The sequence below is a fragment of the Callithrix jacchus genome, chromosome 9 (assembly GCF_049354715.1).
Source record: "Callithrix jacchus isolate 240 chromosome 9, calJac240_pri, whole genome shotgun sequence".
Classification (NCBI taxonomy): domain Eukaryota; kingdom Metazoa; phylum Chordata; class Mammalia; order Primates; family Cebidae; genus Callithrix; species Callithrix jacchus.
The window spans coordinates 85,653,708-85,680,611 of NC_133510.1; the positions used below are offsets into that span (position 1 = coordinate 85,653,708).

Consider the following 26,904-nt stretch of genomic DNA (forward strand, 5'->3'; position numbering starts at 1 on the left):
AAAAAAAATGAATTAACACATAAATTTTTTTTCTGTTGTCCTGCTCTAATGATTCCAAGTTCAGTTTTTGTGGGTGTAAAAAAAAAATCCAGACCACAATATACTCAATGCAAATGATTCTATGATATAGATGAAGTGGGTGCCATGTTGCCAAATCTAAGATTTTGAAATTACCCACAAGACTTTTAGAATATTTATGGGCTTTTGAAAACCTTCAAACCTTAAAATTAGAGTTGCCTTAGATTATGTTTATCAGGGCTTATATGCTAAAAAAAATTGAGACTAGCATAGGATTAAGCATGAAGTTAATTTTTTTCTGATTTCCATAGTATTATGTTTCTTAAAAATGCCCTAACATGTCTTTGCTTTTATTAAATATATATGAAATATACCATTCATATATAAGTATGCCTTTACATCATATTTGTATAGTTTAAGGAATACTATTAAAATATGTATTTTGTAGCTTATTAAAGGAATATTTCCAGTGTCTTTGAGGACTTTTCCCTATACTTCTCCTTTTTCACAGTTTCATTTCTCTCTTTTATTTCTTTTCTTGTCTTATGTGCTGGATTCCCCATTGCAATGTTAAACAAATTTTTTTTAAATTTTTTATACTTGTTTAAAAAAGTTTTTGATTTTTTTCACATTAGATGTATTTATAGATTTTTCTATAGATAACTTTTATCAGTAGTTTTCCTCATTTCTAGTTTAAGAACTTATTTATGAATTAATACTGATGATGATTGGTTTCCCTCCCTTAGTCTCTTAGTTTGATGAATTATATTAGTAGATTTTCTTTTTTTTTTTTGAGACGGAGTTTTGCTCTTGTTACCCAGGCTGGAGTGCAATGGCGCGATCTCAGCTCACCACAGCCTCTGCCTCCTGGGTTCAGGCAATTCTCCTGCCTCAGCCTCCCGAGTAGCTGGGACTACAGGCACGCGCCACCATGCCCAGCTAAATTTTTGTATTTTTAGTAGAGATGGGGTTAGTAGATTTTCTTTAATTTTTTTTTAATTGTATTTTAGCTTCTGGGGTACATGTGTAGATCATGCAGGATTGTTGCATAGGTACATACATGGCAGGGCGGGTTGCTGCCTTCATTCCCCCATCACCTATATCTGGTATTTCTCCCCTTGTTATCCCTCCTTACCCTCCCCACCCTCCCCACCCCCCGCTGTCCCTCCCCTAACCCCCCCTACTGACCACAGTGTGTGATGCTCCCCTCCCTTGTCCACATGTTCTAATTGTTCAACACCTGCCTATGAGTGAGAACATGCAGTGTTTGGTTTTCTGTCCTTGTGTCAGTTTGCTGAGAATGATGGTTTCCAGATTCATTCATGTCCCTATGAAGGACACAAACTCATAGTTTTTTATGGCTGCATAGTATTCCATGGTGTTTATGTGCCACATTTTCTTTATCCAGTCTATCGTTGATGGACATTTGGGTTGGTGCCAGGTCTTTGCTATTGTAAACAGTGTCAAAATGAACATACAAGTGCATGTGTCTTTATAATAGAACAATTTATAATTCTTTGGGCGTTGGGATTGCTGGGTCAAACGGTATTTCTATTTCTAGGTCCTTGAGGAATTGTCACACTGTCTTCCCCAATGGTTGCACTAATTTGCACTCTCGCTTGTAAAAGTGTTCCTATTTCTCCACATCCTCTCCAGCATCTATTGTCTCCAGATTTTTTAATGATTGCCATTCTAACTGGTATGAGATGGTATCTCATTGTGGTTTTGATTTGCATTTCTCTAATGACCAGTGATGATGAGCATTTTTTCACGTTTATTTGGCCTCATGTATGTCTGCTTTTGTAAAGTGTCTGTTCATATCCTTCACGCACTTTTGTATTAATAGATTTTCTAATGTTTAACCTATTTTGCATTCCTAGATTAAGCCCAGGAATTGCTTATAATGTATTATCATTTCCATTTTCTTTTAAATTTGTTTTTCATCTGTATTTCTGAGTTAGTTTCTCTCTTGTGTCATAGTCTGGTTTTAAAACCAATTGATCTTTATAGAATCAGGTTAGGAGCATTACTTCTTTTTTGTTCCCTCAAAGATTTTATGTAAAATTAGAATTATTTTTTTCTTCTAAATTAGGTAGAATTTACCTGCAAAACTAGGTAGGCATAATATTTGGTTATAGATGGCTTTTTTTTTATTGATTTAATTTCTTTCCTAGTTTTGGAAAGAACCAAATTTGCTTTTAGATCAGTTTTAGTAACTTTTTTTCTCTGGGTTTGGTTCAATTTAACTAGGACTTTATATTTAGTATAGAGACAATGTTACACATAATATTCTTGTGATATCCCTTTTAAAATCTCTGCTACAGTTGTAGTTTAAAAACCATTTTTGCTTGGATACTCTTTAGGCAACAGATAGTATTGCCCCAAACTTCATGAAGGTGAACCAATGCCTAAGAATGCCCAAGGAATATTTTTTCCTACTTCCTCTTAGTCCAAATATGCCAGGCAGACAGTTCACCCATCTTTTCATTCTCTAAAGGTTTTGTTTGTTGTTTGCTTGCTTGCTTTTGATGGAATCTCACTCTGTTGCTCTGTCACCCAGGCTGGAGTGCAGTGACACAATCTTGCAACCTCCGCCTCCTGGGTTTAAGGAATTCTCCTGCCTTAGCCTGCCTAGTAGCTGGGACTACAGGCATGCGCCACCACACCCGACTATTTTTTTTATTTTTTATGAAAGATGGGTTTCACTATGTTGGCCAGGCTGGTCCTGAACCCCTGACCTCAGGTGATCCACCCACCTCGGCCTCCCACAGTGCTTGGATTACAGGCGTGAGCCATTGCACCCAGCCCATTCTCTAAGTTTTAAAAATTTGTTTGTTGCTAGTTAACCTACAAGGGCTGTCTTCTTTCAGGCGAGTCACAGTTTATGTGGCTTCTGCAGTCTGGCCTCCTGCTTGAAGTTCAGTAAAGCACAAACCCAGGTTTATCAGTTTGACCATTATAGTGTATGCAGTGTGAATACCATCTTCATGACTAGTTTATCTTTCTGGAGTCCTGTAATTCATGAAGTTTTTAGACTTCAGGATTGCCCTTACTTTCCAGGCAATAAATACATTCACTTACAAATATTTTTATTTTTAATGTGGCATTTTTATTGGTTCTGTACAAGTTGTGATTCTCTGAGCATGGAGTTTCACTATACTGTCAGGAAAAGAGACCTAAGAGATATCTTCAAATCTAACACCTATTAAGGAATGATTAGCTACATTAGAAGTTCTATTTGAGAATAGAGTTAAGATCAGAGCCACTATTTTTGAAATGTTTAATTCCTTTTCAGCAAAAGAAAAGTTAAAGGAAGCTAAAAATATGTATGAAAGCACTGTCATGTGCAGAATCAGATTACAGATATTTGAATCCTCTAAAGCAGAATGAAATATGTTCCTTTCTTTCTGTAGTTTAAATACAATCACTGATAATGTTAAAGAGCAGACTTTCAGGAGGACAAATGCAATATGTCTTAGTTTCAGCCTTATCACGCACTGTGCCTATTTCTGGTGATTATAGATTTTAAAGAAAATTCCAGATAAGTGTCAAGGAATTATAGAAAAATTTGAGATGTTTAGGTCATATAATTATTGTAAAAGGGTTTGATGTAGAGGAAGTATGAGCTTTATTTTAATTTATATGCACCTGGGCATTAAAGTAGAAATCTTATTGAAATGGGAAAAGTTCCCCTGTCCCCTCGAAGGGCATGTGATGGGGTGTGGCTCACGTCTTCAGTGCCCAGCTGCTCAAACCTCTACAGGAACATATAGACAGGCAGGCTGTGAGGCTCCAACCCCAAGGCAGTGTCTAGGGGTGAATGTTTACAGCTCCTGAACCCCCAGTGGTCATGTTAACAGGGTCATGTTAGTTGAGCCATATGTAGGCGACTTGTGTTAGCTCAGTTAGACCCCCTTCCTTATCACAAAGACAGAGGGATTTCTATCTCCCAGGGTTTCTTAATTTGGTGTATCAGAAGCATTGGAGTACATGTCGGCTTCAAGAATGAGTGCAAAGTTTGTGAGGTTTTTGTTTTGTTTTGTTTGTATGGTTTTGAGATGGAGTCTCACTCTCTTGCCCAGGCTGGAGTGCAGTCACGGCAATCTCGGCTCACTACAATCTCCGCCTCCCGCGTTCAAGCGATTCATTCTCCTGCCTTAGCCTCCCGAGTAGCTGTGACTACAGGCCTGCACTATCACACCCAGCTAATTTTTGTACTTTTAGTAGAGACGGGGTTTTACCATGTCAGCAAGGATGGTCTCGATCTCTTGACCTTGTGATCTGCCTGCCTCTGCCTTTCAAAGTGGTGGGATTACAGTCGTGAGCCACTGCACCAGGCAACAAGGTTTGAGAAATAGCTCTCAGCAGATTGGGGTTACCAAAAGGGAGATGGTTTCCCCCGGAGCCAGGCTGCTAAGAGGCCTGGGCTTTCCTCTGATTCTTGGGCCAAACCCTGCCTTGTTAGGCTGGTGGATGGCCTGCCAGTGTGCCACTGCCTGTCAGTGTGCTTTTCCATACTGTGTCCCCTCAATGTCCTCTGGATGTCCAGCCGCTTGTCATCTTCTGCAGATGTGTTCCTCTCACCATCCAGCAGCTTCTATGTGTCTGCCCGCTAGGGTCTCGGGTTTTTATAGGCACATGGTCTGGGCATAGGGGGCCACAGTAGTCTTGGAAAATGCAGCATTTGGGCACAAAAGCAGGAGTGCCTGTCCTCACCTAGGTCTGTGGGGTGGAGCCCTAGCCAGGAACCATGCCCTCTGCCCAGCACTCCTCCTACTCCCGCCCCCCCATATCATATAAAGGGACCACTCTTCCCTTCACAGCACTCTGGTGTCATCATTTGACCTTCGCCTTTCAGTGTAAATTTCCTTGCGATTTTAACATTGTCATCCAAGGGGACCTAGAAGGGACATAAATATCAAGTGCTTGCTAAAAATGAAATAATGATCAAACATATTAGACATTCTTTTTTTAAAGTGGTAATATTGTCTTCTAAGTATAAGCCATTCTCAAATTTATTTTGTTCTTTTTCTTCTTTTTTCTCTTTTTGAGATGGCATTTTGCTTTGTTGCCCAGGCTGGTTGGAGTACACTGGCACGATCTCAGCTCACTACAACCTCCACCTCCTGGTGCAAGTGATTCTCTTACCTCAGCCTTCCCAGTAGCTGGAGTTACAGGTGTGCACCTGTAATTAACCATGCCTGCCTGGCTAATTTTTGTATTTTTAGTAGAGAAAGGGTTTTGCCACGTTGGCTAGGCTGGTCCCAAACTCCTGTTCTCAAGTGATCTGCTCGCCTAGGCCTCCCTAAGTGCCAGTAGGTGTGAGCCACCTCACCCAGCCCTTACTCACATTTGGCTACATACTACGGAGAAACAAATTTAGAACAACAACAACAAAAAACATCTTTCTGAAAGCAGAAATATATTGGAGGTTTATTGTGTCTTCTATTTAAGGATTCTAATTCCCAATAATACCAGCTGCCTCTCAACCCATTCGTTCAGTGATCTTAAACAGTATGATTCAGTTTCTTTGTGCAAAACACCAAATTAAGATATTAAAATATCAGCATTATTATCTTTTTTGGAAGCACTTTAAGCATACGTATTAATTATGAAAAATTTCTCTTTAGACAGTTTAAGTGTAGAAAGAAGGAACTGGGTTAGAAGTGTAATGTATCAGCTCAGAGTCAAGTTTTGACAAGAACAGATTACCCAGATGTCAAAGCACGGCATTTTCTTCTTAAGATGCCTGGAATAGCAGAGGAAACTTACATTTGTGTAATGTTTGGGGCTCTGTGTAGGAACTTTATGTCATAAACAAATATAATTTTTTTTTCTGCTCTTCTTACCTCTCCTTGTTTAGGATAAGAGAGTAAATATCTCAACTTGTATTTCATGAGAATACCAGCAAAGATCACAAAGTCTAAAATATTTTGAGATGTTTTCCTTTTTCACTAAATCAGTTGACTTAAGCTCCTTGAGATTTACAAACAAGTTTTGATGGCTTGCACTACTGGTGTTGAATAATCTGAATATTTTTCATGGATAATGACATCATGTTACTTTTGCAATTGTGATTAAGAATGAATGGTGGTTGGGTGCCTTGGCTTATGCCTGTAATTCTAGCACTTTAAGGGGCAGAGATGGGTGGATCACTTGAGCCCAGGAGTTTGAGGGCAGCCTGGGTAGCATGGTGAAATCCTGTATCTGCAAAAATTCAAAAATTAACTGAGTGTGGTGGTGCATACTTGTGGCTGCAGCTACTTGGGAGGCTGAGGTGGGAGGGTCACCTGAGCCTGGAGAAATTGAGGCTGTAATGAGCTGTGATTACACCCTTACACTCTAGCCTGGATGACAGAGTGGAGACGCTGTCTCAAAAAAAAAAAAAAAAAAAAGAAGAAGAAGAATGAATGGTAATATCCACATTTATGTAAATATTAAAAATAATTTTCAGGTAGAAATGAGTTTCTGTGCTTGTATAAGAAAGCATTAGCTTGGGAGGCCAAGGCGGGTGGATCATGAGGTCAAGAGATCGAGACCATCCTGGTCAACGTGGTGAAACCCTGTCTCTACTAAAAATACAAAAAATTACCTGGGCATGGTGGCGTGTGCCTGTAATCCCAGCTACTCAGGAGGCTGAGGCAGGAGAATTGCCTGAACCCAGGAGGCAGAGGTTGTGGTGAGCCGAGATTGCGCCATTGCACTCCAGCCTGGGTAACAAGAGCAAAACTGTGTCTCAGAAAAAAAAAATTAGCATATTACTATGACTATACAAACCCATGTAGTCTGCATTTTTCTTATCTCTAATCACAGTGATAAATTTAAAATTTGTTTTGTTCTTGAAATACTATTATTTGGAAGCAACAGTACAGCATTTTAAAATCTGTTTTACTGTTACAGTTTAGCGCAGAGACTTTGGGATACCTTTTGAGGACAGTCGATGAAGTCACTGAAGTCCTTCTAACGCCACGCTTCTGTTCTCTGTGGCACGATGCCGGAGCCAGAGGCTGTGCGCTGCTTTGGTCAGAGCATCATCATACTTTGGTTTTGGCTATTGCTGGTTCTCAGCTCATTCTCACACTGAGCCTGGACTGGATATTTACTTTTGAGGTTTTAAGTTAAAAATTAGGGTTTAAAGAAGCATAACCTAAGACCCAGTTCTGATTATTTAATAGGAAAATATGGCTTCTCTATGAGTTTTAATCATTCTGACATGTAAATAATCTGACAATATTATTTAAAACTCATGAATAGAATATATGCATTTATATCTAAGACCACACATCTAGTCGTATTTTTTAATTGGTAATATTCACTAATCACTGGTTTTGACATATTTCCTGTTTTTTTCTCTTTATCTTACTTAACCTTCTGTATACTAGCTTCTTTTCAATACTTGGAAGTAAAACTTTCTGAATTGTAGTTTCAGGACTTTAATATGTATAACAGCATTCTCTGTTTCAACATCATGTTTTTCAGTTCATTCAAAAATGCCTCATACTCAAATACCGTCATCCCTTGATATCTGTGGAGGATCGGGTCCAAGACCACACACTTACAAACAAATCCCTGAATACTCAATTCCCACAGTTGGCCCTGCAGAACCCAAATATAGGAAAAGTCAGTACTCTGTATACGTGGGCTTCACATCCCACAAATACTGTATTTTCAGTCTGTGTTTGGTTGAAAATAAATCCACATATAAGTAGAACCAGGCAGTTCAAACCTACATTGTTCAAGGGTCACATGTATTTGTCTTTAGAATCCTTGTCTACTTGTCCTGTACCAGCAAAGAAGGCAAATAAAATTAACTTCCCTTTATTTTCTGTTATTAAATCAACTGAAAGTACAGAAGAAATGATCTAAAATGATAGTTGCCCAAGAATTTTGCATATAGCAAAGATAATTGATATTTCATTTTGGAAATCTCATGGCTATTTACAAATAATTGTCCTCATTAGCACCATATAAATATTTTTCTACTCACATTTTACTTGCATTTTTACTCATCACTTTTTTTTAAATACCTCCTTTTCTCTAGTATTTACTTTTGCCCTGTTCAACACTAGCTATTGCATTGATCACAGTGATTGCCAAAAATTAACATATAGAATTTAACACTTGGAATATTGTCCCCGATGTACTATATTTGAGATGTACTATATTTATAACTTAGAAGCAGATTTTTAAAATAAAATGCAATCTTTTTTTTTTTTTTGAGATGGAATTTCGCTGTTGTTACCCAGGCTGGAGTGCAATGGCATGATCTTGGCTCACCGCAACCTCTGCCTTCTGGGTTCAAGCAATTCTCCTGCCTCAGCCTCCTGAGTAGCTGGGACTACAGGCACACACCACCAGGCCCAGCTAATTTTTGTATTCTTAGTAGAGACGGGGTTTCACCTTGTTGACCAGGATGGTCTCCATCTCTTGGACTCGTGATTCACCTGCCTCGGCCTCCAAAGTGCTGTGATTATAGGCATGAGCTGCCACGCCCGGCCATACAATGCAATCTTAAGGATTTTTATTATTTTTTAAATCTTAAAGTTGGCCTCTAGAGTATTTAATACTGCTTTTACTTGTGTTTTTGTTGTCCTGGATTTGGTTGGCAAAGTAGTTCTCAATAGCATGACCATATATAATGAATAGGGCCAGATGTGCTATAAAAGTGTATATTGAATTGGTTATGCTTTTAGTATATAATAATCTATTATTGAAATATACTTTTTTCATAATGGGAGTTACGCATCTATGTTAATTTAATCTTCAGTGACCCAGGATTTGTTACAACTTTTTTTTTTTTGACGAAATTTTGTTCTTGTTGCCCAGGCTAGTGTGCAATGGTACAATCTTGGCTTACTGCAGCCTCTGCCACCCAGGTTCAAACAATTCTCCTGCATCAGCCTCCTGAGTAGCTGGGATTACAGGCATGTGCCACTGTGCCTGGCTAATTTTGTATTTTTAGTAGAGACGGGCTTTCTTCATGTTTGTCAGTCTGGTCTCGAACTCCCAACCTCAGGTGATCCACCCGCCTTGGCTTCCCAAAGTGCTGGCATTACAGGTATGAGCCACTGCACCTGGCCTTACAATTCTTTTACAGATGAGAAACTAAGAGAGGCAGGATGCTTAAGGAGAAACAGCATGGTTAAAGGTTCCAAACTTTGCAATAAGGTAGATGTGGGTACCGATTATAACTCAAGCCATTTATAGCTGTTATCATTTTCCTTAAGAGTGTTATCATCTATAGAGTGAGTGTTAGATCTATACCACCTTGTGGGTGTGCATAGCATACCTAGCCCAGGGTTTGTCCCACATTACTTATTTACTAAATTATTGCTTTTACTATGAAATAGGAAGTAGAAGAGTTAAGTAATTTACTTGGGGGTACCCAAATCTAATTGATAACAGGGCTAAGGTTTCAGACATTTCATTTAATGTTTCTGTATCAAAGTTCCTTTAGTGACTTAGAGTAGGAAACTAACCTGGGGCCATTACGCGGCAGGATATACCTAACTGATAATTGGATCCACTGTGAGATAAGACAGATTTAGTTTGGATGATAGAAGAAGAAAGGGAATTTAAGGAAGAAAATGGATTCTTTTTGTTTCCCCTTAAGTTGTTTAGCAATCATAATACTGTACAAGTTGTCTAAGAATTCTTGGCTTTTCCAAGGATTCTTCATCTTTTATACCTGAGCCAAACTCAAATGATCCTGATTGTGTGAGATGCAAGCTGTAAGGGCTGCTTGGAGACAATTCTATTCCTCATACAAACTCGGAGGCAACTCATACTCTTTAGGATTTGCCATAAATCAAAAGGTACTAGCGTTTTAATGGAAAACAAAATCTGTTATTATTAATAAGCAAGTGTGGGCACAGCAGCTCAACGTCTGTCATCCCTGCACTTTGGGAGGCCACGGCAGGAGGATTGCTTGAGGCCAGAAGTTCCAGACCTCATATTTATGGAGAAAAAATTTAAAACAAGAAAAGTAATAATTAAAAAAGGTACTGGTTGGATGGCTACATGGCTGTGCGATCAGCCATATATGAAGAATTTCTAAAAAGCCTTTACTGGATTGGTATAGTTGTTACATAAATAGGACCAGTATTTATGACATTCTAGTATATATATTCCCCAAGTGATCCATTGACTACTTTTGACAGTGTAATAGGCAAAATGGGTTTGTTGTGATTTGAGGAGAGCCTCAAGACTCGGTGCTCCCAAATTCTCCCTGCTTTGGCAAGTCATGATATTTGAAAATGCAGTAATATTAACTGTCTTTATATACAATACCGTGCACTAGTTTATCAGAAACTTTGTATTCAGCCATTCTTATTAGGGTCATAGGGCAGGAAAGTTTTGATTGAGATGCCATGGGAATAATTTTGCATAGATAAGAAATGGAGTGAAGACAAGTCCAGGAAAACCCCACAATCAAGTACCATGAGTGGTACTGGCAGCAGACCTGAGCCATGGGTGTGGGGAGGCTCATAGTCAAAGTCAGGAATATGGTGGAGATTGCAGATGGTAAAATGCCAAGGAACAAGCCTAGATATACTAAGACAAAACAAACACAGGTGCTGGATTTACCTGTGGATATTACAGTATGCTCATAGATGTTACAGTGACAAACACTGCCATCAAGGCTAACAGTGTTCATATATATTGAAGTACTAAATCTTTATCTGTACATTAAATTTTTATTTTTTCTTATTGGGAATACGCTTAGTTTCAGGTCTGTCTGAAGTAACTGCAGATAGGGAAATGAGAAATAATTGCATCTTGTAAAATCCCTGTAATTAGCATTTCATATAAGTATATAGAATATATGTTGTGATAACATATGAATCATGATCTTTAAATCATAGCCATTTCTTCTACTTAATGTTTTAACTATATCTGTTTTATTTACCTACTTACCATTATGTTCTTTTCTGTAATAATCCAAGGTATAATTACTTCAGGAAAAATAAATTCCTGTAGGATTATAAGGGCTCTTATTTCCCTGGGGTCATGTGAAGTGATTATCATACAATTAGTAAAAAGCTCAGTCTACAAATGTTGACCCCCCCTTACCGTCTTTGCTAATAGATGGAATGGGAAGACAGTCTATTTTAAAAAACAGCAACAACACATTTACGCTCATTTTCAGTTCTTTGCAGTTCAGTGGCTCTTCCCCGCTCCCTTTGTTTTCTTTTGTTCTTTTTTTCTCTCTCCATTGACATTAGAAAGTTTAACATAATTAATATTTATATTTTAAAATAATATTTATTTAAACTCTAGCTGGTATGACCAATCATGGAGCACAGCCGAAGTCCAAGAGTTCCATCATGGTTAAAAGCAAGGGCTTTGGAACCAGACAGAGACTTCTTTTTGTTCTTTTATCTTTTTGAGTGTCATTTCTGTGAGGCATGGTTTCTTCATCTATTAATAGTACAAACTGGATGATAATATAAGCCATTTGTTATGAGGATTAGGAGAGATCGCATATACATATGCAAATTTGGCTTAAATTGTTTTTTTTTTTTCTTTGAAGACAGGGTCTCACTCTGTCACCCAGGCTGACGTGCAGTGGTGCGATCCAGCCTTAACCTCCCAGGCTGAAGGCTTTCTCCCCTCTCAGCCTTGACCTCCTAGGCTCTAGCGATTCTCTCACCCCAGCCCACAGCATACATCAGCATGCCCGGCTAACTTTTGTATTTTCTTGGGTTTCACCCTGTTGCCCAAGCTGTTCTTGAACTCTCAGGCTCAAGCACACCACCCAGCTTGGCCTCCCAAAGTGCTAGATTATAGGCATGAGCCACTGGGCCTGGGCAAAATTGGCTTTTAATCTGAATAAAAACAATTCTTAGTAGATATAAGCACTACTATATTAAGTGCAAATAAGTTATTTTCTTTTGCAGCTGATTTGAGATAGAAACTGGCAAGACTGCCACTTCTACCTCCTCATGTAAGTAACGTTCTGATTCCAAGCAAGTAACACAACGTTGGTGGAAGCAAAATTTAGGATTTCTCCCCTTATTTAATGCAGTTAAATACTGCAATTTTGGCAGATCTTTACATAGAACTCAAGATTTTGTTATAGACTAAAGACATATGTTAAAGTTATAAGGTTCATTCAAAATGAATTATAGCTGAAGCAAGAAACAACAATGAGAGTCGTTAACACATTTGGTGACTCTGTTCAGCATGTTAGTGACATGAAAATGCTGAGATGATAACCCAAAGAGACGTGATTACTTATGTAGATCTGAATGTTAAGTAGGTGAAAATTAAATACTAAGAAATTCACTGGTCCAGTGTGGTACCTCACTCTTGTAATCCCAGCACTTTGGGAGGCTGACGCAGGCGGATCACGAGGTCAAGAGATTGAGAGCACCAAAACCCTGTCTCTACTAAAAATACAAAAATTAGGCTGGGCATGGTGGTTCATGCCTGTAATCTCAGCACTTTGGGAGGCTGAGGTTGGAGGATTACAAGGTCAAGAGATCCAGACCACCCTGGCCAAAATGGTGAAACCCTGTCTCTACTAAAAATACAAAAGTTAGTTGGGCGTGGTGGCATGCACCTGTAGTCTCAGCTACTCAGCAGGCTGAGGCAGGAGAATCACTTGAACCCAGGTGGCGGAGGTTGCAATGACCCAGGATCACGCCACTGCACTCCAGCCTGGTGACCGAGGGAGTCTCTCTCTCTCTCTCTCTCTCTCTCTCTCTCTCTCTCTCTCACACACACACACACACACACACACACGAAAAAGAAAGAAAATACAAAAATTAGCTGGGCATGGTGGTATACACCTATAGTCTCAGCTACTAGGGAGGCTGAGTCAGAAGAATCACTTGAACCCAGGGGACCAAGGTTGCAGTGAAATGAGATTGCACCACTGCACGCCACAGAGTGAGACCCCCCTCTCAAAAAAAAAGAGTATTTATCTTTTTTAAAAAATTTTCTTTCTTTTCTTTCTCTCTCTCTCTCTCTCTCAGCTTGTTTTTATTCACACTAGTGAAAAGTGACCCACTCCTGTGTTAACATTAATCCATCCATGAGGGCTTCACCTTCATGACCCAGTCACTTCCTATTAGGACCTACCTCCCAATGCAGTACATTGGGGATTAAGTTTACAGCATGTTGAGTTTTGAGGGCACATGTAAACCATAGCATTTTGCACCCAAAATTTATGTTCTTCTCATGATGCAAAAATACATTTGTTTCATCCCTAAAGTCCCAAAAGCCTTAACCTGTTTCCATCAACTCAAAAATCCAAAATCCAGAGTCTCATCTAAATAAGATATAGATGAGCCTCAAGGCATGATCCATATAGAGGCAAATTCCTTCCAGCTATGAGCCTGTAACATCAAGGCAAGTAATCTACTTCCAAAATATAACAGTGAAGCAGGCATAGGGTAGGCATTCTCATTCTAAAAGGAAGAAAAAGGAAAGAAGAAAGGGGTAACTGGTTCCTAGTAAATCCAAAACCCAGTAGAGAAAACAATATGGAGTCTTAGAACTGGAGAATAATTTCCTTCGATTTCATGTCCCACATCCTGGGCTCGCTGATACAGGGATTGGGCTATCAAGACATTGAGACGGCTTTGCCGGGTTCAGCTCACATGTCATCTCTCTCGGATTGGCATTGTACACTGATAGCTCTGCAGTTCTGAGGTCTTCTGAGCCCTCACATGGCAGTGGAGGTGTTTTCTAGCCTGCTTCTCCAAATTTCCAACCTCTACCCATTATCTATTTCCAAAGCTGCTTCCCTACTTTCAGATGTTATTATAGCAACAACTGTACTCTAAGTATTAATTTTCAATCTTAGTCTGTTTTCTACTCTTTAAGCTATTTTTTTCAAAGAGCAGTGTATGTCAAATTATGAAAAACATAACTTCTTTTATATTTAATGAATATATCTATATATTTAATTTATTTAAATTACTAACATAAATTTTAAAAATCTTGAGAAAATTGCTCAAATCTCCCTGTATTGATTCTATGAAGTATAGCACAGATATAAAATTGTAATAGTTACTGTGGTGTAAGTTTGAATTTACTCTGTAAACTTAAAAGTACCATGTATTTGAAATTACAACTTTGAAAAAAAATTCGAGGTATTTATTGCAGGAGGTCACAGCATTTTCAGAGAGACCTCACATTTGATTTTTTCTTTAGAACAACTTCAGCAAGATGGGAATATTTAATTGTTCTTTTGCCTTTCAAAGAACATAAAATAAACCATGGCAGACTGTGGACTAAGTACAAGAGAAGCTTTCATTGTGAATTAAGATCAAGTTTCTTAGTAAATGGATGCCTTTTAGAGGGAGTTGAATATCAATATGAAGGGCCCTTGAGGTATAAGAGTCATTCCTACTTCTTCAGTTCTTGATTTTTTTAACAGAAGAATTTCTTTTTCTTTTTGAATATAAAATAACTCTACAGATCATATTTTATAGTGCTTATCCAGTGATTTCTAGAAGTGTCTGTTTCCCTTCCCTTAATATAGTCATCATATATGGTTAGTCTTAGGATTGAAATCCTTTACTTATTCAACAATGCTTGTTAAATCTTTGTCATATGTAAAGTATCTTCAGGGCACTAAGAGGAACTGACAAATATACCAAAGTTCCAAGCATCTTTGAGCAGCAACCATTTGCTTACACAGGCAGGGTATGTTCAGTTCCAATATTTTAACAGGCAAATATGACATATAAAATTATATTCCCAAAGAAATATAAAACACCTGATATATTGCTTAGCATTAACTTTTCTCTGGTCTGGAAAAAAATATTATGAAATATGGGTACCAGATAGTTTTGTTACTACTGAGGTTTCTTTTTTTTTCCCCCCTGGCAGTTCTGAGAGGATAACTCCTTTGGATAATTTTGATTTCATATTTATGTTATAGTTCCTAAATTAAAATATATAAAACATATTAAGTACTATGTTATGGTATTCTCTACCTTGCATTCAAACTCAATATGGAGAGAGCAAGATAGCCTTACCTCTCACTACGTTTGGATGCCTGGAAAGATATCTGAATCTCCCTTATCATTAACTCTGCACTTAGGAGGCTGAACCTCAGTTTTCTCATCTGTGCAATGGGGATAGTAATACTGTAGACCCCAAATGTCTTTATTAGGTCAAATGAATTGAGGAGACTACCAAGGATATAGTAATCTAAAAGTAAATTAAACACTATTATTATGGTTATTTTTATTAGAATTTTTAAAATTTCTTCTCCATCTCCTCTTCTCCCCTTCCCACTTCTTTTGCTCCCTTTAGACTGTCACAGTGCTGCAAAGCAGGTCTATGACATGGGGCAGTAGTCCCTCCAAGCTAGAGCAATTTCGCATGAAGTTTATTTTGTTTAAAACAGGGATGAAATGAATACTCTGAATATTTGGAACCTTCATTGGGAAAAACTTTTCAAAATTAGATTGAGATTTTGGAACAACAACTATATTTTTTTGAATTTCAGATTAATGTTTTATTATATTATATCTAGAGTTTAAAAAGTGTGATTTGCATTCATCTGTGCACATCCTCTATTAAAATGTGGACTTTTAGGCTGGGTGCAGTGGCTTACGCCTATAATCCCAGCAATGCCAGGGTGGGAGGAATGCTTGAGTCCAGGAGTTTTTGACCAGCCTGAGCAACATAGTGAGACTCACCTCTACAAAAATTAAAATTAAAAAAGCATCCTGGCATGGTGGTACACATTTGTAGTTTCAGCCACTCGGGAGGCTGAGGTGGGAGGATTGCTCAAGCCCAAGAGGTTGAGGTTGCAGTGAGCCAGGATCACGTCGCTGCACTCCATCCAACCTGGGCAACAGAAAAAAAATGTGAACTTTTAAAACATTTGTAACTGTTATTTACACTTCATCACAATTCATTGAAAGAACTTTGAGAATTTTATTTCAATAAAATTGTACTTTTAAAAGATTATAGGAAGTGAATACACCAATAAAATGTACAGGCTTAAAAATGTAAAAAATGTACATTATATTTAATCTTAATGAAAATACAAGGTCTTTGAGTGGTCCAAAGAATAAGCAGCAAAGTGAAAATTTGAAGATAATCCCAAACATCTGTTTTAAATTATCTTTCCAAAAAAAAAGTTTAAGTGAATGCTATAACCTTATATTCCCTAAGTAGGATATAGCATAACGCCATCTCTATTTTAAAAGAAGATCGGCCGGGTGCGGTGGTTTACGCCTGTAATCCCAGCACTTTGGGAGGCTGAGGCGGGTGGATCACGAGGTCAAGAGATCGAGACCATCCTGGTCAACATGGTAAAACCCCGTCTCTACTAAAAATACAAAAAATTAGCTGGGCATAGTGGCGCGTGCCTATAATCCCAGCTACTCAGGAGGCTGAGGCAGGAGAATTGACTGAACCCAGGAGGCAGAGGTTGCGGTGGGCCAAGATCGCGCCATTGCACTCCAGCCTGGGTAACAAGAGCAAAACTCCATCTTAAAAAAAAAATCTGTGACCTTAATTTTATTTTGTTTCCTTTCCTTTCCTCCCTGCCCTTTCCTTCTCTCTTTTCCCCTTCACTGCAGTTTTCAGGTTAATCCCTGCACATTTCCTGTTTTCTTCACCTATCAATCCCCTTTTAACTGTATTCTTTACTTACTTTTCTCTTTGTAGCATAGACAACTGATCTAACATAGTTGATTTGCATGTAATGTATTTGCTTTATAATATACCTTTCATTTAATTATATCTACTTTGTTAAATACATAGTGATATTTTGGGCATGAATCAATTTTTAATATTTATCATTGTTATAACAATGCATTCCTTTTATTAGTTATTTGTAGGCTGTTATGGTCCATTCATGAAACAGTATTTACGTGGTATTAATTGGTCTTAATGCTGTATAGGAGTCTGTAAAGTGAATGTCCCATGTTGTACTCCTGTGATGGACATATTGTTACTACCCACTATCAGCCTACACTAAGACACTTGAATTAAACAGTCTCCTACTTGCTTTCTTAGGTGAGAATTTATCTGGGAGTGGGATTGCTGGGTAGAGGTTCTTTTTTGACTTAGTCACTTACATTTGTTGATTTGACTAAGTCCTGTTAGATGGCATAACAGAACGTCCACACCAGGCCACCACCACCAGCTGTGCACAGGATTCTTCCCCAACATCACTACCAGTAGTTGGCCTTATCCATTTTTCTTTCCTTCCTTCCTTCCTTCCTTCCTTCCTTCCTTCCTTCCTTCCTTCCTTCCTTCCTTCCTTCCTTCCTTCCTTTCTTTTTGCCAGTCTAGGTATAAAAGATATCTCGTTGTTATAATTTGTATTTCAGGGGTTTACTAAGAAATTTGAGTGTTAGTTTAAATGCTTGGTATTTGTTTTGGTTTTCCTTTTTGCAGAATCCTATTCATGCCCGTTCCCTTTTTTTCCCTGTTGGGTTTCTTATGGTTTTTTTGTTGTTGTTGTTGTTGCTTTGCAGGAGAAAAGTACAGTACTCCTTCTAGTTTCCAAGCACAGACAGTTCTTTGTTTAGATGTTTGAAATATCTTCTCCTAGTATATTATGCATTTTAACTTGTCCATAATGTTCTTTATTAAATAGAAGTCCTTTTTGAGGTATTGAAATCCATGAATTGTTTTTTTACATTTCAAATGATATTTGGGGCTCTTTTGAAGAAGTGCTTTTCCATTCCACAAAAATATTCTTCTATATATTCTTCTGTTAACTTTACTTTTTCACATTTAACTGTTTAAACTATCTGGAGTTTATCTTTGTGTTTTATGAATATGGTGTAACAGTTTTCATGTTCTCTTTTATATTATGGCTAAAATATACTTTTTGAGTTCCTTAATAAATGATGCTAAAATATTGATTGGATTTACATGGAATTCATAGATTAATTTGGGGGAACTGACATCTTTGTAATGATAAATTACCCCATCCATAAGCCTTGGAATATTCCTTTATGTCTTTTAGAAATTGGTATGCATACTTCCAAGTAGTCAGAACAGTGAGATTTAAAAATTGACATGATATAAAAAAGTTGCGTGGGTTAATATGATCAAATCTTAAGTAATAGAAAAAAGAATTAACTCACAGAATCAGCTATGAAAAGTTACGGCAGCTTTTTAAAAACCTAAAATCTATTTTGATAAACACAGAATTGTGGAGCAATAATTTTAAGGAGGATAGGATTTGAAAAGGAATCGTTTTTACATTTGAGTATGATTAAATCCTCTGTCAGTGTCCTTCAGCCAAAGACCACAAGAGCTACACCTGAAATAAAAGTTGACTTAACTACTTCTGGCACTGAGAGAGAACAGCCAAACCATGGAGAATTCTGGGGCATATCATTATATGTCCAATTATAGAATTTTGACTTTGGTTGGGTGATCTGGAAGAGAGTCTAAGAAAGTGAGGGTTTTATTTTGATTAAATACCAGGACAATTCTACGCATGGATAAAGAAATCATTCATGTAGCAGGAGAGGAGGATTTTGGTATTTTGTGGGTTTTACAGTGACCTTTTCCTTTTTCTCTGTTTATATAAAATTGTGAGGTGGTTTTTATTTGTTTTACTTTATCATGGTCTCAGAGTAACTTTGTCTGAAGCTGATACTGTGTATGATTGTGTGGGTAAAACAGGAAAACAAGATTTTTGCAGGCATCTAAAGCAATTAATCATAAGAAATGAAAGGTTTTCATTTTGATAAAAGGCGTGAAACTGAGTATCAGATTGTGACATTGCCTCAGTTAACTTGTTGATGACTTTTAATTTCTAAGTTGTTTTCTCACTTTGAAATAGCCATCTCTGATGCTCATCCATTCTGTTGGAAACCAGAATTTTGCCCCTAGATTACTCCAGTAGCCTTCTAACCGGTCTCCCTGTCATTCCTTTAGTTCGCTTGCAGTGAGTACCTTCTCCACAGAGAAGTAATCATTTTGACTTTTCGAAAATGAAAGTCAAATCACAAAAACCCCTGGCTGAAAATTTATCTCCAAACATTGCACATAAAATAAGCCCCAGACTGCTTATCTTGGCATGTCAGACCCTATCTGGTTGGACCCTTGCCTATCTCTGTGACTTCATCTTGACTTCCCTCTCATTTTGCAGCCACTCACCTGACTGGTATTGTTCCTGGGAAGCATCAAGTTCATTCTTGCCTTAGATTCTTTGCTGTACTTTCCTTATCTGGCATCAGCAGTCCTTGCCAGGCTTGTTCCTTATCCTTTAGTTCTTAGAGATTGTACCTATTTTCCTAAATCTGTGATATCCTTACCTAAAATTAGCCTTATCCATGCCATCTTTATTTTGCATTATTTATAACACTTATCACTATCTAAAGTTAATTCATTTATTTTATTGTAAGGATCCCACCCTCCCTCCACTATCTCTATCTCCCACTTACAACATACGCTCACATGGGTGAGAACTGACTATTTTGAACAGTACTGAGTGTCCAGCCCCTCACAAGGTTCCTGGCACCAAATAGATGTCTAACAAATATCTGTTTAATGAATGAATAAATATTGAATACATTAATGAATGGATAAATGAACAGTCAACCAAATGAGTTAACGTCTATTCTAGATATGATGACAGGTATACCTCATTTTCTTGCATGTCACTTTCTCGTGCTTCTCAGACATTGTATTTTTTTTAAAAAAACAAATTGAATGTGGCACTCCTGCATAAACCGTCTGTCAGTGCCATTTTTCCAACAGCATGTGCTGACTTCATGTCTCTGTCTTATTTTGGCAATTCTCACAATATTTTAATGTTTTAATTATTGTATCTGTTATGGTGATCTACAATGGAAAACTTTTAGAAAGGATTTGCCATTCTAGATATTTGTGATTCATGGAACGAGGTCAAAATATCAACATTAACAGGAATTTAGAAGAAGTTGTTTTCAGTAGTTATGTATCCATGAGGATATTGAGGACTCAAGACAGCAGTGGAGGAAGGAATTGTAGAAGTGATGGAGAGAGCGAGAGAACTAGAATTGGAAGTGGGCCTAAAGATGTGACTGAATTGCTGTAATCTCATGATATTATATTTACAGATGAGGAGTTGCTTCTTTTGGATGAGCAAAGAAAGTGGTTTCTTGAGGTGGAATGTACTCCTGGTGACCATGCTGTGAACATTGCCAAAATGACAATAAAGCACTAAAAGATTAGAATATTATATAATCTTAAGAAATTGTCACAGCCACTCCAACCTTCAGCAACCATCAGTCACCCTCATCATTCAGCAGCCATCGGTGTTGAGGCAAGGCCTACCATGAGCAAAAAGATTAAGACTCACCAAGAGCTCAGATGATTGGCCAGGCACAGTGGCTGACGCCTGTAATCCTAGCACTTTGGGAGGCCGAGGTGGGCGGATCATGAGGACAACAGTTCGAGACCATCCTGGCCAACATGGTGAAACTCCGTCTCTACTAAAAATACAAAAATTAGCTGGGTGTGGTGGTGTGCGCCTGTAGTCCCAGCTACTCGGGAGGCTGGGGCAGGAGAATTGCCTGAACCTGGGAGGCGGAGGTTGCAGTGAGCCAAGATCACACCACTGTACTCCAGCCTGGCCCCTGGCAATGGAGCAAGACTCTGTTTCAATAAAAAAAAAAAAGAGCTCAGATGATTGTTAGCATTTTTTAGCAATAAAGTATTTTTTTATTAAAATGTCTAAAAAGCAATGACATCATGCTGTTGCACACTTACTAGACATTATTGTGTAAATATAACTTTTGTATGCACTAGGAAACCAAAAAGTATTAAATGACTCATTTCATTGTGATACACTTTATTATGGTTGTCTGGACCTAAACCCCCAACATCTCTAAGGTATTCATTCCTATATATGTCCGTTGCCAACAAGAGAAGCATTTACCAGTTTATTATTTACTTGAGATATAAGTATCTAAAGAAATCAACTTCTTTCTCTGGAAATATGCCTCAAAATATTCACACTTATGTCCTTGCTGTCACTTTTTTTAATCATCTATGTTCTAGGACTACTATCAAAATGGTATAGCATTATAATGAGGATTTTCTGGTGCTTAAATTAATATTTGAATGCATTTCTCAGAGAGATTTCAATAGAAATATATTCTCATTTACTACTCCCACAATCAGAGTAGAACTTTGGGAGGAATGGGGATTTAAAAATTGCCTATTCATTAGAAATTTCCATGAAGCCGTGTCTTACTAATTTATAGTAGATATAGAATACCTATGGTATTACACCTATTATGTTTGAAGATAATTGTAATTTATCTTATTATTTTCCTAATTTTATTTCATTTTCATTTAGTAGTTTAATTTGACAATATTTTACACTGTTTTGTCTTTTAATTTAAAGGATGCAATTTTCTATGGATTCAGTGCCAAGGCCTATGTAAATGTTGGTTTTCAGTCAAAGATGAAACGCGGTATGAAAATATTAGGTAGAGGGTAGAAAATGTTTGGAAGCAGCCAGTGTCAGATTAGTGTTTTCACTCTAACACTTCAGTATTAACTTAAAAAATTTGTTAGTGCCTCTGAGTCTGTCTCCTCATCTAGGGAATGGCCATTTATGTATGGAACGTTGTTGGGAGCTCAGTGAGATGATACATGTCAAGTGTGTGGCATGGTACGTGGCACTATTAGCTGTTGCATAATTGTGAGTTCAGTGTCTTTCCCCTGTTTTCCATCAGAAGCAAAGAAGATATATGACTTTGCAAATATGAAGGATTAGTGTTCTCTGTAGATCACATAAGGGCATAAAATGCATTATAATGTTATTTTTATAAGCAATGCTTAACTATTGTAATTTGTAAAGAGTATCAAGCACAATAATATTAATAGCAGTATTTATTGAGTGTTTACCATGTGTCAGGCACAGTCTTTGTTTTTTTATTTATTTTTTTTTGAGAGAGGGTCTCACTGTGTTGCCCAGGCTGGAGTGCAGTGGCGTGATCATGGCTAACTGGAGCCTCGACTTCCTGGGCTCTAGTGATCATTGCATCTCAGCGTCCCAGGTAGCTGGGACTGCAGGCACGTGCTAACATGCCCAGCTAATTTTTGTATTTTTTGTTGAAATAGGGTTTCACTATGTTGCCCAGACTTGTCTCAAACTCCTCCTGAGGTCAAGCAATCCACCCATCTCATTGGCCTCCCAAAGCGCTAGTACAGGTGTAAGACATAGTGCCCAGCCCCAGACACTGTCTTAAACAGCTTGTATGTATTAACACCTTCATCATGAAACACCTGAGAGACTATTGTTCCACTTTACAGGTAAAGTAAACTGAAGCACAGGTGTATTAAGTTTCTTAGAGGCACACAGGCAAATCTGAGATGGAAGGATGTTGTATTCTTTTTTGCATTAAAATTGATACTCAGAACCCCTTTTATTTTTCAGTGATTATAGTCAGCAATCACCCCCAACTAAATATATCTCAACACATAGGACCCTTCCTCTCATCCTCATCTTTTTCTGGGGGACTCTGCTTTCAGGATGCAATACCCCATCTCCTTGAGGGAAAGAAGACAAGAGAAGCAGCCAAGTTTGAGGGCAAAATCCATTTGAGAGCCATACTGTGTGGGCAGTTATTGGTGCTATGCCTTTTGTTATTTTTAATGTTGAAATATTACTATTATTTGGGGAGAACAAAGGGGGCACACAGAAAATATATTTAATTTTCAACCTGATTAGGTGTGGAAATAGCAATTTTTCTCAGAAATGAGCTCATAAGCAGAAAAAGTATAAAAGAACATTATATCTATAATGTTTCATTGATGTATTCTGATGCCTGGTAAGCTTCTCTATAGCTTTGATCTTGTTTACTTTTTTTGCTTTTCATCTCCAGATTTTCTATGCCATTTATCAGTTTTTTCATACTTGAATGAAATATTTGTTTATTTTGAGATCATTTCTTGCAGTTTCTAGCCCAGTAAGTATACAATAATTTCAGACCATGAAGACCCCTACTGAAATCTGGAAGAACATGAAGCCTTTGTAGGTGATCTTAAGATAACATTGTTCTTGGCTTTATGATGAACTGTATATGTATATCAGCTTTGAAACATAATAATTACTTTAATTTTTTAAGGCTTTGATTATATTTAATCTCCTGGTTTGATGAAATGTTAGCGTATAAAGGAAATAAATTTTCCTTCTTAAAAATGTTTTATGACGGTTTTCTCTCCCTGTGGTACTTCCTGATGGCCTGATATTATGTCATGTATAATTGGATTGATGCTCAGTCTGAAAATTTCTTTTTCTTCTTGGCAGCATGGGGTAACCTTGGAAATGTTCTGAAGAGTCAGAGCAAAATTTCTGAAGCTGAAAGCGCCTACAGAAATGCTTTGTATTACCGCAGCAACATGGCTGACATGCTTTATAATTTGTGAGTATGCCTTGCTTTCTCTGGTTTGGTTCGTCTTTGAAATCTGACCTGAGAGGGACTATTGATTTAACTGCTGGAAATGGAGATGATTATAGCCATTGTACTGAAATATTCTTTTTGTTATTCATGCCTCAAGACGATTAGGTGGTGGGTAGTTGTGATTTCCTTGTTTTGGGCCACATCATCCATATCATGTGTATGTTACAGCTGAATTTTTTGGAAGTAGAATGCCATGTAACGTAAACATTGGTTTAAATATCTTTTAGTTCTTAAAATGTTTATTCAATTTATACTTAGTTTATAAAATAAGCCTGTTATGTATGAGTTATGCAAATCATGTGTTGATTATTATTATTATTATTTGAGACAGTATTTCATTCTGTGGCCCAGGCTAGAGTTCAGAGACACTGTCATAGCTTGCTGCAGCCTCAAATTCCTGAGCTCAAGCAGTCCTTCTGCCTCATCCCCACAGTAGCTAAGACTGCAGGTGCCTATCACCATGCCTGTCCAATTTTTGAATTTTTTTGTAGCAATGAGGACTCACTATATTGCCCAGGCTGGAGCCTAACTCCTGGCCTGAAGCAGTATTCTTGCCTCTCCCTGCAAAGTGCTGGGATTATAGGTGTGAACCACTGTGCCCAGCCTTGATCGTTAAGAATAGATTTTGTCTTCAATTAAAAAAAGTGGTATGTCAAAGTATATGTAGAATATGTGGTATACCGGAAAAGTGAGTGAGTAAGGTCATGGTTCTTTTTTGTTTTCCTCTTTATAGGCACTGATGATTATCAGTGAGGTTGGGATAATTTAGAATATCATTGCATGTTGGGTTAGAAAAATCCCAGGGGAAAAATTGGTTTTGTTGTTTGAGTGGACAGTCCTAGCTGGTACAATGAGATGTGAGTAGACAAATGTAAACCAAACCTAAATCTCTTCATTGTCTCTTATATTTGTGAGAACATTTTGTTCGAAAGTGGCGGAAATCTAGTTTAAGCTTGGTAAACACAACAGAGAATGTATAAACTCCCCTAACTGGAAATCCCTGGGTTGACTAGATTCAGACCTAGTTAGATCCTGTGCCTGATACTGTTTCAGGAATGTTACTCCATTTAGTGGCTCCAGTTTCTTCTGGGTTTGGTCCGTCTTCTGTGGTACTCTATAACAATTGGAAAGATGAATGCTGTGCCTTTATGAATATAGTATCCTGACTCTTCTCAGTCTCAGAAGGAAAGAGAACTATTTTGTTTTGGTGTCTGTATTAATCCCGGAAAAAGTTGTTGGACTGACCTTCCTGCAGTCCTGTGTCCTCTCTTGGTGAAACACTGAGCGATGTGGGAGGGGCCATGAGTCACTTCCATTGACAGCACATCCAGAGTTGGAATGCAATGGAGGCAGACCAGTTCTCTATAGGAAGGTGACTGATCCTAGGAAAAATAAGATGCTTGCTGCTTGTGTTTAATGAATGCTATGTGATATTGACAGTATGAAACTAATCTACAAACTTTTAAATAAGTGTAGTCTCGTTACCTGAATCTTTCGTATTGGCTAAGTCTAAAGGCACAGATAATTTTTTAAAAAATTTTAACTAAAAATAAACAGGAAAAAAACCTAGATATTTAAGGGAAAGCAGACAGGATGAGCCCAGTTAATTTTATATTCATACATTGACCTTGTCTTTAACCTCACAGACTTTAACACTGGGATCTCAATCTAGCAGCCTGTGGTCTGAATTAGGCCAGTAGATATGCTTTGTGTCAGCTTGCAGTGTTTAATTTCTTTTTTGTCACCTGGAATTCTTTCACATGCAGCACACCTGCTCCAGCACACTGTTCCTTCTTCCCAGTCTCTGTTGTGTCCTGTTGCACCATGTATCTTACCATCTTCTTTGCTGAAGTAGTTTGAACTTGTATCTTTTTCTTTTCTTGATGAAGATGCTATTTAGGTACTCCTACAAAGGCTAGAGTCCTCTTCATCTAAATATTGTTATATTACTATATTTTATTAATATTTTTATTTTATGAAAAAGAACCTTATCAGTTTAATAAATTCACACATATGTTCTTTACACTTTTTGCATCCAAAAGTGATGTCAAAGGGGCCTCATGCCTTGCAGTATGGGACATTACTTTTCTGGTTCCCATCCTTCATATATTTTTGGAGGAAAACTAACCTGAACAACCAACACCTCTTCGTTGAAACGTTTTTCTCTGTCTTATCCATAGTCTCTGGTTAAAACGTTTCCCACCTCTTTGTGATACCTGTTGGTCAAGGATTCAAAGTGTTGATCCAGGCTTATTCTTTACTGAGAAGAGAAGTGTATTCAATTAGAAAATTTCACTTTACCTGTGATTTTAAAATTACATCTTAAGGCTTTGTCTGTCAGTGGATACCTATGTAAAAATGACAGCATATGAATTGAACTTCCCAAACCCTAGTGAAAAATCTTTGCTGGAAAAGTAGTTATTGACAAAATCGATTTTTTTCCCTGATGCCAAATATAGTTCCACAGTATGTTTTACTAATATGGCAGGTCTTTAAACCACACTTATCTGTCAGCCTAAACGGAGAGGCTTAAATTCTGCAAGAAATCTTGGCAATGATTTGGAAGTATTGGATTTTGTAAACAAGTATTTGACAGAATTCAATAATTCTATTTTAAAATAGGTAAACTTTTCAGTGTTTTTTAAATCAAATATTTTTTAAATATACCAAGATAGATTCATTATAATCTATAATATAAGTATGTTTGGTATCATATTTATAAGAAAAGACTTTTCTCTACCTAAGTAGCAAAAAGTTTTCTCATGGAAAGTTTAGACTATGAAGTAGCAGATTTTAGTTTTGAGATGTACATAATTTTCTCTGATATACAGAAGTTACTCCTTGTTCTATTTTAACTCCTAAAAGAGAAGGAATTTGTTTTGCTTAATCTTTCTAGGACACATAACCTGATAATACTCTTTTGAGTTAATAGCATGCATTAATCTCTTTTCCTATCATCAGTTACAGTTAGGTCTCTTAAAGATGTTTTATGACAGAAGCCTAGAACAAACCTATTTGTATTAATTGGCATGGAATAGCTATATTTGTTCATGCATTTTAGAAATTTTTGGGAATTGTAAGCTTTTGTTAGGCCCTCAATGTAACTTTTACTTCTAAGTAGCACCTATGAACATTGATATAGGTGAAGATAGAGGAAAAATAGGAATGATCTGGGAAAATATAAAGTAAGCAATAGTATAAGTGATGGAGATTTCTATCTGAAATTTAATAAATATCACCTTATGAGATTATAAAAATTTGAGGAGAGCTTTGTTTTCAGGCGTGAAAACAAGTTATATCTAAGAGGTACACACAAAGAGTTGTATTGCATGTTTGTAAAATGATGGAATAATTTTTTTTCTTTAGTAGCAATAGCGTCAATCACTTGCATGTGCTAAATGTTCCTCTTAGTTCTTTCCATATGTTATCATAGTTTTTCTTCAAAGGAAGTCTATAACACAAGGAAGATGAGACTCAGAGGTAATGT

At 37.4% G+C, this 26,904-nt stretch overlaps 1 protein-coding gene across 8 annotated transcripts in view; it reads left to right on the forward strand.

Annotated features, from left to right (window-relative positions):
• TMTC2 (transmembrane O-mannosyltransferase targeting cadherins 2) overlaps positions 1-26,904 on the forward strand; it is a 452,640-nt gene that overhangs the window by 226,520 nt on the left and 199,216 nt on the right. For all 8 annotated transcript variants that reach the window (XR_013521950.1, XR_013521951.1, XM_035257146.3 and 5 more), the window contains one exon: positions 23,264-23,378. Coding sequence is in view for 6 of the 8 variants with exons in the window: in XM_035257146.3 (XP_035113037.1) it covers positions 23,264-23,378 (115 nt within the window). In the remaining 2 variants the exon portion in view is untranslated. The remainder of the gene's footprint in view (positions 1-23,263; positions 23,379-26,904) is intronic.